Below are 14,702 nucleotides of genomic sequence, written 5' to 3'. Positions count from 1 at the left end.
CTGGTCCCGTCTCCTCCTTCCCGCGGGACCGCCGGGGGGGCGGAGCGGGGCGAGCCGGAAGCGGCCGCGCGCAGCACGTGCAGCGGCCCTGCCCCGCGCACTTCCGGCGCGCTGTGATGACGCGGCGAGGCGGAAGCCGGAAGCGCGGTGCGCCGGTGCGGCCCGGGGCCATGACCGAGTACAAGCTGGTGGTGGTGGGCGCGGGCGGCGTGGGCAAGAGCGCGCTCACCATCCAGCTCATCCAGAACCACTTCGTGGACGAGTACGACCCCACCATCGAGGTGAGGCGGGCCGGGGCCGGGACCGGGGCCGGGGGGTGGCGGCGGGCGGCGGGCGGGGCTGCAGCGCTCCTGTGCCGCAGGACTCGTACCGGAAGCAGGTGGTGATCGACGGCGAGACCTGCCTGCTGGACATCCTGGACACGGCGGGGCAGGAGGAGTACAGCGCCATGCGCGACCAGTACATGCGCACGGGCGAGGGCTTCCTCTGCGTCTTCGCCATCAACAACAGCAAGTCCTTTGCCGACATCAACCTCTACCGGTGCGCGCGGCGGGCGGGGCAGGGGCGGCGGCAGGCCTGGCACCCGCCTCCCCAGCGGCAGCCGTGTGGGGGGTGGCGGCGCCCGGCGCTGAAGCCGCCCGCTTCTCCAGGGAGCAGATTAAGAGAGTGAAGGACTCGGACGACGTGCCCATGGTGCTCGTGGGCAACAAGTGCGACCTGCCCACGCGGACGGTGGACACGAGGCAAGCGCAGGAGCTGGCCAAGAGCTACAGCATCCCCTTCATAGAGACGTCCGCCAAGACGAGACAGGTAACGAGCTGCCGCCCCGCCCCGCGCGTGGTGCTGTACGCAGACCTGTGCTCCCGTTCCTTGGAGGGCTGCCGCTTGCCCACGGGAGCAGGGACGTGCCGGCTCCCGGCCTGTTTGCTCCTGTGAGCTTTTGGGTAGCGCTCGGAGCGGTGCGCGGAGCGTCGTCGCCGTCTTGAGCCGCGTCAGAGCATCGGCGTGCGTCGCTGCGCTCTCGCCGCAGCACAGGGTTTCGGCTCCCTCTCGTCTGCTCGGAGCAGGCCGGCAGGCTCCCTCGCGCGAAGGGTTTTCTTACTGGGTCTGGTCCCGTCGCTGCTGAGCAGCCCGTGCCCACCAGAGACGATCGCGTCTGAGGCCCCCAGAACTTGCGTAGCGAGCACGTGGCCAGAACGAACGCAGCCCAGGCCCGGGCATGCTCGTGCTGCGGACTCTGCCCCCTCTGCGGCCTCCCCCTCCGTGCTTCATCCCTGTCGCTTTGCGGAGCAATGGAGGAAAGGTGCAGTGGTCGGAACGTGCAGCTTCCACCCCACGGCAGTTTCCCTAGATATACCCGCTTCCTACTGGAGATGTAAGCGCCGTTCACCAGCCCTGCCCTGCGTTCCCTCTGCCTTGGAAGGCTGCAGTCCTGGCTCCTTGTTTGATGCCTCTTCCTTTAAGGAAAGCACAGGGTTACGGGCATAACAGCAGGAGACTGGGTGCGAAGTGCTGGTTCCCTCAGGACGAGAGTTGCGGGGTCCTGACCCCCAGCTGGCGGGAAGCTGCCGCGCGGGGTTGGTGGGCAGGGTGCGGGGCAGAGGCCTGACCAGGATTGCTTGCGTGCAGGGCGTGGAGGACGCCTTCTACACGCTGGTGCGAGAGATCCGCCAGTACCGGATGAAAAAGCTCAACAGCAGCGAGGACGGGAATCAGGGCTGCATGGGAGTGTCGTGCATCATGATGTGACAAGGTGAGTGGGAAGGGGACCTTGTTCCTGCCTGAGCTGGTCTGTAAGAGTGGGCCCCGGGAGCCCGCTCCACAGCCGGACCCTCCCCCAGCTAGTCTGGAGGGTGTTTCTCGCTAAGGGCTGAGGTGGCAGCCCAGTGCATTGGGGTTTTGTGTTAGACTCTTCTTGTCTGTAGCTCTGTCTTTGAATCAGTTGTGAGGAAAAACAGAGGAGTTTCATGTAGTTTGCCCTCCCTCATCCTCACACCAGTGTCTCTGCAGAGAAGGCATGGGTCAGATCGGGCTTGGGGTCAGGTCAGGCCAGGCCAGTGGGCGCCCACCTCGGAGATCAGCATGGGCGGCTGGGGCCTGCGGCTGGATGGGGCGGCATAACTGCATCTTCCAGCTGGCAAGGGAGAGCCGGGCACTGTTCTTGGGTGGGTCCAACAAGAGACTGGTAACTGCCCAGGCAGGGCAGGGAGACTAGCTTGTTCAGAGGCAGGAGCTCTAGCAGGAGTGGACTCGCAGAAAGCCAAGGCTGCCCGCTGAGGTGAGGCTCTTGCCAGCTGTCGCTCAGAGGGGACTGCTCGGCCTGGCCCGTCCGTGCGGCTGTGTAATGGCTAACCACAGGCGCCTTTGTTCCAGCCACTGGGAAGACCTGGTTCAGATGTAGCTGGAGGATAAACCCTGATGCTGATGCATCACATCTCATAGCAGCATCTCCAACACCCAGTGCCAGCTGACCAGGGCCAAGGCTTGCTCCATGCCCCCTGGAGAGAGAAAGACCGACTTCTACCTCCGTGTTGGGCTGACTGCCAGAGAAGGTCCCACCGGGGCTGTTCTGGGGTTTCTTCCTGTGTTCTAGGTTGGTTCAAACAGAAAACTGGTCCCAAGAGCAGTGAACTTCCGAGACCAAACGCTGTGAAAACGATGACGCTGTTTTACCTCTCGAGTCCGAGTTGGAAGCGACGTTTGCTCCCGTGGTGCCGGGCTCCGAGACGTGGTGCTGATGGCTACCTGGCCGGGAACTGCAGCGTGGCTCTGGCGTTGCCACTGCCTCCCTGCTTCCCCCTCAGCAGTGCCTGCTTTCGGTCTGCCTCGCAGCACAGACTCTAGCACACCCCTTGCACCAGTTGTGCCATTTTCCCCAGTTCGTTCTTTTTTGTTAATAAAAAGGAAACATGTTTGCTAATTAAGTGCCTGTTTACTAAGGAGATGTGGAGCTTTTCCCTGCTCTGTCAGGCTGAGGAAAGCACTAAGGATTCGGGTCCCCTTGGGAGAGCACACCCGTGGGCATGTGCATGACTGGACTCTGCCTCTTGGTCTACAGAACCGTACGGGCAGGGGTGTGCAAGGCCCTGGGCCAGGGGAGGCACCATGCTGCTCCCGTCTGCTCCAAGTTAGTGGGAGGGGTTGTGTCTAGTCTTTGCGGTGCTCGAGGTTCTCTGCACCTCCAGACGGGACCAGAGTAGTCGGCTCCCCCTCTTAAAGTATCTGGGAACAGTCATGAGCAGATGCCCCGGAGCTGAAACATCCCCTGGACCCGAGGGGTGACTGGGGAAACGGCCGATGACCGTTCAGAAGCGTGCGTCCCTTGTGAGTGCTGTTTAAAGCTGTCTCCTGGTCTTGCTGCCAAGTGCCCAATACGGCCCTTTTGCAGCGACTGGGGTCTGGCTGGGCGTGTTTTGCACAGGAGGAGTTGCGGGGGGCCTCTGGGCGGCTGTCGGAGCACGTGGTGAGTGCATGTGGGAGGCTTTGGTAATGAAATGTAACAGAAAACCGAGCTGCTCTGATTGCATCTGACCGTGCCCCCCACCGCAACCTGCGCGACGGAGCAGAGGGACTGGCTCTACGGGCGGAGCAAGCGCTGGCAGACGTGCTGCTGGGATTCACGCCTGCCTCGGCCCCGGCGGTGCAAGAGGCCCTTTCCTGGTCATGTCTTGGAGCAAGATGCCGTTTGCTCCCTGGGGCGGACTCGGCATTTGAACCCCTCTAGGTGCACCCCCATCTCCCGTCGGAGGCAGGATACTAGCCTACGTGGACTGGGGGTCGGACCTGCTCGGGTCAAGTTGCACAGAGCCAAAGGGAGGTCCACCCCATCTGGCCAGATGGGGCGAGTACTCCGAGCAGTGTGTAACAGTGAACGTCTGCTGGAGTCCTACAGGGTCCTGGCCCTCCCCGGGCGGAGGGGGCTGGTGCCTGGGAGTGGCGGAAGCGGATTCTTACAGGACTTGCCACTGCTGTCCTTACTGGCCCCGGCCCTTGCGCAAAGGCTGCAGTGCATGCCGCGGGATAGGTGCCACTAACACTGCGACCACGCGGGCCCCAGGGAACGGATGTGCCTGCTTCATGATGCCCTTTAGCTCTTGGTCCTGGTGCTGCTGGTTCTTGATTTCAAGCTCAAATGCTCAGTTTCCAGTCATGAGCCTGGCCAGGGTGAGGCAGCGTGTGCGCGCCCTGGTTGTGGCCTTGCTGGGGTCCCTGCAGAGGCACTCTTGTCCAGTGGCTCCTTCCTGGCCAGTTTGTGCCCGTGGTTTGAAGCTGCGGCCGAGTCCCTGATCTGGCAGCGGTGATGGGACCCCGGCAGCCACAGCCGTGGAGCCCTCACACCTGGAGGTAGCGGGAAGTTTGTCTGTCTCTCTCTCTCTAGTGCAGTGTATTGGTTTGCTAAATACCCTCGGTTGTGCTTGTGCCCGTGGCCCCTGAGACCCACCCAAGCTGTGGGGCAGGCACAATCCACCACCCTTTGGTGCATCAGTCATGGCCATGTGCTGGGCACATGGGGGTGTCTTTGGCCCCCGGTCAAGCAGTGAAAGCCAGATCCCACCTGCCTGGATTGGGGTCCAGGCTTGTCCCAGGCAAAGAGTGGGGGTGGTTCAGTCATCTTCCAGACTTAGGCATACTGTACGGATCACCTGGAAGCCCTCATGCATGCTCCACAGCGGGGAGGCAGGAAAGGAGCTCAGGGCTCAGGGTGCCTGTGCCTGGACCCATGAGAGGGAGGCCTCAGCTTGGCATCAGTCACCCGGGGTTGTCTGCAGTTGGCATTTGATGTGTAAAGGTTGCAAGGTTAATGGTCTGAAGATTAAATGTCCCGTTTGGCTGTGGCTAAGCGGCGTAGCGAGCTGAGAAAGCAGCACTTCTCAGAAGCTGCGGTGGCATGCACAGGCCACGCCAGCAGCTGCGGCGAGCTCAGGGTGGTGGGGAAGGAAGGTGGGGGCCAGGTCAGGGCACATGCGAGACGCTGGGGTGGCCCGTGGGCGTCTATGCAGGGTTGCCGGGGCTGCCCACAGCGCTGCAGTGCCAGTCGCAGCGTGCTGCTGTCTGCAGGCCATGCGGGGTGGGCACAGCAAAGACTGCCGCTCTCCCGCGCCGCCTGAGCAAGGAGGGTCGGTGCGGCCGGGGCCCTGCAGCCAGCCCCGCCGGCCTCAAGGTCACCCGCAGCCCGGCTCAGCCGCCCGTTACCTGATACTCCCATAAACCAGCATGAGCGAGGAAGGCTGTCGCCTCGCAGACCAGCTGGTGCGGCGGGGCCAGCAGCACGGCTCAGCCTGGCAGGGGTGACGCGTGCGGTGCACGGCCGGGTCGGGGCCCCTGAGGCGTTGCAGACCCAGCCGCGTGGCTCGGGTGCGGGGGCAGACCTGCACCTGGCCAGCGGAGGGTCCAGGCCCCCGGACACTGCCAGCCCCGGAGCCCTGCTCTGGGTGTGATGGGCGCAAGGCTGGCTGGCGCCGGGCCGAGCAGCCCGCCCCGCTTCACGAGGGGTCCGGGCGGCGGGGGGGCCGTGAGCCCTGACCACCGTGGCCAGTGTCAGGTGTGAATGCTGTGCTTTCGGCGTTCGCGCAGAGCGCTTGGCAGCCGGCGGGATCTGCGCCGGTGATGGGGCCCGGGGGGGCGGCGGGCTCCACGCGCGTGTGGCGCTGAGCAGGGCTGAGGGGTGCGCTTCTCCGCTCTGCCAGGCTCCTGGCATGAGGAGCCGCTCATGCTCCCCGTGCCTGACTCCGTCTCAAGCTCTGGAGGTTGTGCGTCCGCCGTCGGGCCCGGGCAGGGTGCGTGCGCTGGCCCCGGCTCCGCGCACGCCCCGGGCCCCGTGTCAGCTCAGCTGACCCTACGGCCGTCCCTCCACGGGGTGCCGAGGGCAGCAGCTTGGCCACCACGCGCCCGCTCCCCTGGGCCCCGGGCTCCTGCTTGCGCCCGGCCAACAGGCCGGACGACGCGTCCTGGGACGTGTGCCCTGGCGCCGGGCCGCGCCGTCACCGTCACCGTCCGGTACGCAGCAGCCGTGGGGTTAATGCCACTGCAGCTTCCCCGCTCGCTCGGCTGGACGCCTCCTGGCTTGGGCTGTAAATAGTCCCTGAGCAGAGCCCTCCTCTCCTTTTAGAGCAGGGAGTCTGGTTACAGGGGCAGGCGGTCGCATTAGTGCCAGGCTGTTGTGGGGCTTCAGTCCCCGCCGACGCCCGCCGCAGCCAGGACCTCGCTCCCTCTGCAGCCATGCCGCAGGTGAAGATGCCAGGTAGGCCTGGGAAGGGCCCGTGAGCCATGCCCAGGGCTCCCGGCACCGGCCACAGCACCGCCCCGCCCCGCCCCGCCCCGCCACCGGCTCCCGCGCCTGCCAGGGGCTCCCGGGGCCGAGGCGCCTGGGCCGGCAGGGGTGCGGCGCTGCGGAGGTCACCGCGGGGTTGCGCAGCGGGGCTGTGACGAGATGGCAGGTGAAACGGGGCCGCGGTGGCAGATGCAGAGCCCCAGGCCGGAGGTGGCACGTGGGCTCTGGCGGGAAGCAGCGGGAGGGCCGTGGCCCTGAGGACTCCTGGCGCAACGCCGCTGCGAGCTGCTGCAGGCCCAGCCCGGGCTGGCCAGAGGCAGGGCAAGGGGCCGGGGCTGCGCGGCGCAAAGAGGCAGCCGTGGCCGCAGGGCCCACGCTGGCGCTGGCAGGGCCGGGCAGGACGCGGGTCGGGTCGGGTCGGGTCAGGCCGGCAGCACGAGTGGGTGAGGCTCTTCCCAGCGCTAGCTGGGCGCTGACGGGTGGATGGGCGCTGGGCATGGCACAGAGCCTGCGACGTGGCCCCGGTGGGGCGCAGAGCGGGCTGTAGCCTGCGGCAGCGAGGCAGAGCTGTGGTGGGAGCCAGCCAGGGAGGCCGACACCTTGTGCGTGCGTCTGGCTCTGGGGAGCGTGCCTCGCTGCCAGGGGTGCTGCCGGCGAGGGCCCGCTGCCCCCGCGCCCTCCGCTCTCCAGCCACGGAGGCAGCGCGGCGTCTGTGCGGGCGTGTTGGGACGCTGGCCGCCCGGCCCTGCGCCCCGGCACCCTCCTGCTCCCTCTGCGCCCTCGCCCCGGCAGCTGGGGTTTGGTGCGTGGCTGGGGGCACTGGGACGGCTCCCAGACGGGCTGGGGGTGGGCACGAGGCCCTGTCCCCCGCAGCCTGCCCTGGCGCCGGCCCACGAGGCGCTTCCCAGGGAGCCCGGGCCTCGTCGCGGCCGGAGGTGGCGCAGCCTGACCCCGCGGGGCGCCCGCACGCGATCTCCTCCGGGACTGCAGCTGCCCGAGGGCACCGCGAGCCACAGCCTCCACCCCTCGCCGCGTGCTGGGCTGCTGACGGCCTCGCCCGGGAGCCAGCACCACGGCGGGCAGCGCGGGGAGGGAGGGCGGGCGCCCGGCCGGTCTCGCCACGGGCACCCAGTGCCACCACGTGCCATGGACAGGATGGGCCCGAAGGCGCGTGCCCTGCCGCCCCGTGCGGGCGTGGGCGCGGGCCGCGGCTGACACCTCTGTTCTGTCTCTGTTTCACCCCACAGCCAAGGAGAAACGTGAGTACCAGGTCTGCCTCGCACCTCCTTGGCTGCAGCCCGTGATCGTGGCTGTGGCAAGGGCTCCAGCCTGCCTGTTTCTCAGCAGGGCGAGCCAGGCGCCGTGGCCTGGCAGAGCAGCTCCTTGCGCACAGGGAGAAGGGCTCCTGCCTCGCGCGGGCGCCTGGCCCCGGGTCCCGCTGGAGCAGGGCGCCCCCCTGCCCCCCCGCAGCGACAGGCGGGTCAGAGCCACGGGGTGAAGGCGGCTTTCTCCCGTGGGCCCGGGGCAGCAGCCAAAGCCCTGGGCTCAGGGCGGGAAAGCACCTGGCTCCGTCGCGGCCGGGTGCACGTGTCCCTGCTGGTCCTCGCTGCTCGCCCTGCGTGCCGCAGCCCGCGTCCCCGCTCAGCCCTCCCGGTGGGCTGGGGCCAGGCCCAGAGCTGGGGCCAGCGCTCGGTGTTTTGGCTGCCAGGCGGAGGCTGCCGCGTGCTCCGTCGCTGCTGCCTGCCCGGCGGTGCCCTGCTGCCGGCGCTGCGCCCCGCGAGCCCACCTGTGCTGCCAGGAGGCTGGAGCTGCTGACGCCCCTTGAGCCCCGCCGGGCACGTGCTGCTACCCCGCTCCACGGTCGCTTCCACACGCTGCATGGGGCCATTGCTTGGGGGCGGGGGCCTTCTCTGCACAGGTCACACGGCTCAGTCCATCCTCATCATCGCCTCCATCCTGCTTGGGACACCGAGCGTGAGTCACAGGGCCCATGGGGCCGTGCCCAGCCTGGAGCGTGCGGGGCCGGGGCAGGGCCCACGGGGCCTGTGGGCAGCTGGTGCGGGGACGGGAACACCTGGCATCCTGGCACCAAAGTGGCAGCTGCTCCCGCGGCCCAGTGCGGGGCTGGCAGCTGCCTGGGCCTGAGGGGTCAGTGGAGGGGCCGGAGCTGGGCTGGGAGGTCGGGGCCGGCGGTGACGGGCTTGTCCCCGCAGAGATGGACGAGGCGATGCGCTCCTTTGCCGAGAAGGTGTTTGCCTCGGAGGTGAAGGACGACGAGACCCGGCACGAGATCTCGCCCTTCGACGTGGAGGAGATCTGCCCCATCTCGCACCACGAGATGCAGGAGCACCTGATCCATCAGGAGAGCCAGGCCTCGCCAGAGAAGCAGTGAGTGCAGCAGGCGGTGGGCGGCTCGCAGCCCCGGGGCCTCCCCTGGGGAAGGGGCAGGGGTCTGAGCAGCGCCAGGGCCTGGAGGGGCCGTGCTCGTGCCCGCTCCCCCCGCCAGCACAGTCCGGCAGGGGGGCGCGCAGAGGGCAGTCTGGGCTCAGGTGCAGCCTCCCCCTCGCAGGAAGAAGCGGCTCCGCCTGAAGACCATCGCGCTGGTGATGCCCGTGGCCAAGAGGTCGTCCACCAAGCTGTCCACCATTGACGAGGTCATGTCCACTTCGTCGCTCTACCAGGCCGTGCCGAACTTCCAGCGTGTCCAGACCACCTGCGACTATGCCTCAGGGGTGAGAGCGTCGGGCCCCGGGGCAGGGGCCTCTGCCACGGCCTCCCGCAGCCGGGCCAGGCGGGTGGTGCCGGGCGGCGGGAGCCGTCTTGCCCCGCTCTGTCTGGCCCGTGCGTGGCTGTTCAGCCGTGCGGGGGACACTCGGCCGTGCGCCAGTGCTGCCTCTCCTGGCCTCAGCCCTGCCGGTCCCTGCCACTGCTTGTGCCCTCGCGGCAGTCCTGCCCTCCCCCAGCCCCAGCACTTGTGCCCGCATAAATCAGGCTGTCTCCGAGTGCTGGCTCAGGGCAGGGCATGGATGAAATCAAAGCAGGGCCTGCCTGTGCTCCAGAAATAGCCCCACGGGCAGGCCTGTGCCCGCTCCCCCTCTCGCTTCGCTGCGTGGCCACGGGGGTGGGGGCGCGAGCAGCGGTAGCTGGATCTCAGCTTCAGGCTGGTGCAGCCGGGTCCTGGGCACGGAGCCTCTCCCGTCAGCTCGCCCTGTGCCGCGCGGGTGGGGAGCGGGGCCCTGGCTGCAGGCCCCGTGCCCCTGGAGCTGAACCCAGACCCTGGCAGGTGACGGTGGAGGACTTCGAGGTGGTGTGCCAGGGCCTGTACCGCGCGCTCTGCATCCGGGATAAGTACATGCGGCGCTCGCTCCAGCGCTTCCCGCGCACGCCGGCCCAGTACCTGCGCACCATCGAGGGCGAGGTCTGGACCGCTGACCAGAGCTGTGGCCCAGGTAGCCCCCGGCCTTGCGCGCAGGGCACTGGGGTGGGGCAGGAGGCACGCAGGGAGCTCCAGCCTGGCCCGGGCAGGCGGGTAGCGCCAGGCGGTCTCTTCCAGAGCAGGCGGCTCCTGTCTCCCAGGGTCCCCGAGGAGCCGCTGCCCAGACCGATGGAGCCAGCAGAGGCTCGGGGGGCCACGGGGCGGTGGGGCTGGCAGCCTGGGGCGGGCACGGTGCCGGGGCTCACGGCGCTTCGCTCCGGTGCAGTGTTCAACCCCCCGGTGAAGGAGGGGGAGGACCCGTTCCAGTCGGACAACCTCCCCGAGGACTTGGGCTACCACGTACAGATGCAGGACGGCGTGGCCTACGTCTATGCTGACGTGGCGGCGCCCGGCCGGGGCCAGCCCAAGGACCTGCCCTACCCTGACCTGGAGGGCTTCATCAACGACATGAACTTCCTGCTCGCTCTCATCGCCCAGGGCCCTGTGTGAGTGCCCAGCCCGGCCTTGTCCCCCACGTCCCGGTGCGAGGCCAGGGCCTCGCTTCCACCCCGTATCTGCATTGCCACTGCTGGCTGTGCCACGGGGCCGGGCGCTGTGTGAACCCTGTGGGGGGCCCGGACGCCTCCGCGGAGCAGCTGGGACAGCAGCCCCAGAGCGCCACGGCCCGTGCCGGCATGCGTGACCACTGTGTCCTCTGCTCGCCAGCAAGACCTACGCCCACCGGCGCCTCAAGTTCCTGTCCTCCAAGTTCAATCTGCACGAGATGCTGAACGAGATGGAGGAGCTGAAGGAGCTGAAGAACAACCCCCACCGTGACTTCTACAACTGCCGTAAGGTACAGGCGGCCGGTGAGGGGCTGGGGCCACGGGGCCCAGCCGCGGACTGCAACCCCGGGAGCCACGCTTCCCCCACCCCACGGGGCCGCAGCGTGGGAGCCTACAGGCCGCGGCTGCGCAGGAGGCAGGGGCCGCCCCCACGAGCCCTGCCCCGGGGAGCCACGCAGGCCTCCTGGACGTGCGGACTCCGGCCTGTCTGGGTTGACCACTCCCCGTGCCCGGGTAGGTGGACACGCACATCCACGCCGCGGCCTGCATGAACCAGAAGCACCTGCTGCGCTTCATCAAGAAGTCGTACCGCGTGGATGCCGACCGCACCGTCTTCCAGGCCAAGGGCAAGACGCTCACCCTGAAGGAGGTCTTCGCGCAGCTCAACCTGCACCCCTACGACCTGACCGTGGACTCCCTGGACGTCCACGCTGTGAGTCCTTCGGTCCTTCTAAGGTTTTCCATCCCTGGCAGTCCCCTCCTTTGCCGCCCGGTGCCACGCTCGCCTGGCCTGACACTGGGTGGCACTCCAGGGCCGTCAGACCTTCCAGCGCTTCGACAAGTTCAATGCCAAGTACAACCCGGTGGGTGCCAGCGAGCTGCGTGACCTCTACCTGAAGACGGAGAATGCCATCGATGGCGAGTACTTCGCCACCATCATCAAGGTGGGGGTGCTCGGGTGGCAGGGGCCTCGCGGTCCAGTTGGCGCAGCCTGATCGCGCTCCCTTGTGCCCGCAGGAGGTCGGCTCCGACCTGGAGGACGCCAAGTACCAGTATGCGGAGCCCCGGCTCTCCATCTACGGGCGCTCGCCCAGCGAGTGGGACCACCTGGCCTCCTGGTTCAACAAGCACCGCGTCTACTCCCCCAACATGAAGTGGATGATCCAGGTGCCCCGCATCTAGTAGGTGCTGGGCTTGGCTGGGCAACGGGGGCAGGGGAGCCAGGCCGGGCGGCAGGGAGGCTCACCCCACGCTCTGTCCCAGTGACGTGTTCAGGGCTAAGAACTTCCTCCCACACTTCGGAAAGATGCTGGAGAACGTGTTCGTGCCCATTTTCAAGGCTACCCTCAACCCACGCGCCAATAAGGAGCTGAGTGTCTTCCTGCGACATGTGAGTGCCATGCAGGGCGTGGTGCTGCGAGGAGGGAGAAGGGCCAGTGTGGTTCCCATGTTCCAAAAAGGGAGGAAGGGGGACCCAGGAAACTACAGGCCCATTAGGCTTACCTCGGTCCTGGGGAAGCTCTTTGAGAACATTATCCGGGAGCACATCTGCGAGGGGCCGGCAGGGGGATCATGCTCAGGGGCAACCAACACGGGCTCATTAGAGGCAGGTCCTGTCAGACCAACCTGGTGGCCTTCTGCAACCAGGTCACAAAAGCCCTGGACGCAGGTGTCGCGGTGGACGTAGTCTTTCTGGACTTCAGGAAGGCCTTTGACACTGTCTTTCACCCCATTCTCGTCAAAAAGCTAGGGGACCGTGGCGTCGACACCTACAGTCAATTGGGTCGCTAACTGGCTGGAGGGTCGTACCCAGAGAGTGGTGGTGGACGGGTCTTTTTCGACCTGGAGGGCTGTGGGCAGTGGGGTCCCCCGGGCTCGGTCCTCAGACCCGCGCTGTTCAACATCTCCATCAGCGGCTTGGACGAGGGGGTAAAAAGCTCCTCGTTCAAATTTGCTGATGACACTAAGATGTGGGGGGAAGTGGGCACGCTAGAAGGGAGGAATAGGCTGGTATCAGACCTAGACAGGTTCCAGGGGTGGACGGATGAGAACAGGATGGGTTCAGCACTGACAAGTGCAAGGTGCTGCACCTGGGGAGGAAGAACCAGCAGCACACCTACAGGCTGGGGAACTCCCTTCTCATCAGAGCAGAGGCAGAAAAGGATCTTGGAGTCATTATTGATGCCAAAATGAACACGGGCTGACAGTGTCGGGACACGGGCAGGAAGGCCAGCCGCACCTTGTCGTGCATCCACAGATGCCTCCTTTTGAGCAGGTCCAAGGAGGTGATCCTCCCCCTCTGTGTGACACTGGTCAGGCCGCAGCTGGAGTACTGCGTCCAGTTCTGGGCACCGCACTTCAGGAGGGATGTGGCCAGCATGGAGCGAGTCCAGAGGAGGCCACTCGCATGATCTGGGGGCAGCAGGGCAGGCCCGACGAGGAGAGGCGACGGGACCTGAACCTGTTCAGCCTCCACAAGAGAAGGCTGAGTGGGGATCTAGTGGCTGTTTACAAACTAGTCAGGGGGACCAGCAGGCATTGGGGGGTGCCCGTTCCCCCGAGCGCTGCCAGGAGTGACAAGAAATACCGGTCACAAGCTGGCAGAGGGGAGATTCAGACTAGATGTCAGGAGGCGCGACTTCACAGTCAGGGCGGCTAGGATCTGGAACCAACGTCCAAGAGAAGTGGTGCTGGCTCCTACCCTGGGGGTCTATAAGAGGAGGTTAGATGAACATCTTGCTGGGGTCGTTTGACCCCAGTGCTCTTTCCTGCCATGGCAGGGGGTCGGACATGATGATCTGCTCAGGTCCCGTCCGACCCCACCAACTATGAAACTATGACCTGAGGGACTGCGGGACGTTGGAGCTCAGCTGGCTGCTGCAGCCAGCGGCAGAGCGGGAGGCAGAGATGGGGGTGCCACAGGAGCTTCACCTGCTCCTGCATTTGCAGTTTGCCCAGCCCAGCAGTTTGGTCCATGCCCACCCTGGCACGGGGCCCGCCCAGGGTGCCCTCCTGCACGGCTGCCCGGCGGCGTCCAGTGCTGCCCCCGCTTTGCCGTGGGGCCTTCTGTGCTGGGGTGTGGGATGCCAGGGGCTGACCCCTCTCCCCGCTCGCTGCCTGGGCAGATCACAGGCTTTGACAGTGTGGACGACGAGTCCAAGCACAGCGGGCACATGTTCTCCACCAAGAGCCCCAAGCCGCAGGACTGGACGCACGAGAAGAACCCGTCCTACACCTACTACGTGTACTACATGTACGCCAACATCCTGGTGCTCAACAACCTGCGCAGGTGAGCCAGGCGCCGTGGGCAGGCCCGAGCGGAGCGCGGGGTCCTGGGTGCGGCTCCCGCCCGGCCACGGCCTTGTCGCTCCGTGCCGGCGCCTGCCTGCCACTGTGCGCCTGTCCCCAGGGAGCGCGGCCTGAACACCTTCCTGTTCCGCCCGCACTGCGGGGAAGCGGGGGCCATAACGCACCTGCTCGCAGCCTTCATGACGGCGGACAACATCTCCCACGGCCTGAACCTGAAGAAGGTGAAGGGCGGCTGCAGGGCTGGGCTGGGCTGGCCTCTCCCCGCTGCTGACCTTGCAGGGCTCAGGCTTGCGGCCCCGAGGGCCTGGGCTGGGTGCCCTACAAGCGTGGGGCATCGCCTCCAGCCTGGGACGCGCTCCCTGACGCCCGCTGTGCCCGCAGAGCCCGGTGCTGCAGTATCTCTACTTCCTGGCCCAGATCCCCATCGCCATGTCCCCGCTCAGCAACAACAGCCTCTTCCTGGAGTACGCCAAGAACCCGCTGCTGGACTTCCACCAGAAGGGCCTGATGGTGTCCCTGTCCACCGACGACCCCATGCAGTTCCACTACACCAAGGCAGGCGCGGGGCGGGCAGCGGGGCGGGCGGCCGGGCCCGCGGTGCCACGGGTGGGCAGGACGCAGGCCCCGGGCGCCCGCGACCTCCGGTGCCCGTCCCAGGCTGGGGCTCAGCCGTGGCCGTCCCGCGCAGGAGCCCCTGATGGAGGAGTACGCCATCGCCGCCCAGGTCTTCAAGCTCAGCACCTGCGACATGTGCGAGATCGCCAGGAACAGCGTGCTGCAGTGCGGCCTGTCCCACGAGGTGGGTGCGGGGGCCGGGGCAGGGGCAGGGGCCGGGGGCGCGGGGCCCGGGTCCGGCTGCGGCTGTGCCAGCCCTGCCTGCCCCGCAGGAGAAGGTGAAGTTCCTGGGCGAGCACTACCTGGAGGAGGGCCCGCTGGGCAACGACATCCGCAAGACCAACGTGGCGCAGATCCGCATGGCCTACCGCTACGAGACCTGGTGCTACGAGCTCAACCTCGTGGCCGAGGGGCTCAAGAGCCACGAGTAGCCCCGGCGCGGCCCGAGCCCGCACCCTGCCGCAATAAAGGGCGGCCCGTCCCGCCGCCGGCCTCTCTCGCACCCGCGTGTCCCGACCGGCCGCGC

General features: G+C 67.1%; 2 protein-coding genes across 2 annotated transcripts; both read left to right on the top strand.

Annotated features, from left to right (window-relative positions):
- Positions 1 to 118: 118 nt before the first annotated feature.
- Positions 119 to 2,920, top strand: NRAS (NRAS proto-oncogene, GTPase). The gene is made up of 5 exons (XM_006260740.4): positions 119 to 281; positions 362 to 540; positions 651 to 810; positions 1,630 to 1,753; positions 2,374 to 2,920. The coding sequence occupies exons 1-4, from the start codon at positions 171 to 173 to the stop codon at positions 1,747 to 1,749; spliced, it is 570 nt and encodes a 189-aa protein (XP_006260802.1). The 5' UTR covers positions 119 to 170; the 3' UTR covers positions 1,750 to 1,753; positions 2,374 to 2,920.
- Positions 2,921 to 8,424: 5,504 nt separating this feature from the next.
- On the top strand, positions 8,425 to 14,699 carry AMPD1 (adenosine monophosphate deaminase 1). Its single transcript, XM_059717468.1, has 14 exons — positions 8,425 to 8,659; positions 8,841 to 9,003; positions 9,555 to 9,720; positions 9,973 to 10,192; positions 10,413 to 10,542; positions 10,770 to 10,964; positions 11,065 to 11,196; positions 11,270 to 11,433; positions 11,516 to 11,642; positions 13,378 to 13,541; positions 13,662 to 13,782; positions 13,943 to 14,116; positions 14,250 to 14,360; positions 14,449 to 14,699. The coding sequence occupies exons 1-14, from the start codon at positions 8,487 to 8,489 to the stop codon at positions 14,605 to 14,607; spliced, it is 2,199 nt and encodes a 732-aa protein (XP_059573451.1). The 5' UTR covers positions 8,425 to 8,486; the 3' UTR covers positions 14,608 to 14,699.
- The last annotated feature ends 3 nt before the right edge of the window (positions 14,700 to 14,702 follow it).

Source organism: Alligator mississippiensis, chromosome 14 (assembly GCF_030867095.1).
Source record: "Alligator mississippiensis isolate rAllMis1 chromosome 14, rAllMis1, whole genome shotgun sequence".
In the NCBI taxonomy this organism is placed as follows: domain Eukaryota; kingdom Metazoa; phylum Chordata; order Crocodylia; family Alligatoridae; genus Alligator; species Alligator mississippiensis.
Note: the sequence above shows the minus strand (reverse complement) of the source record. Positions and strands in the feature narration are given on the sequence as shown.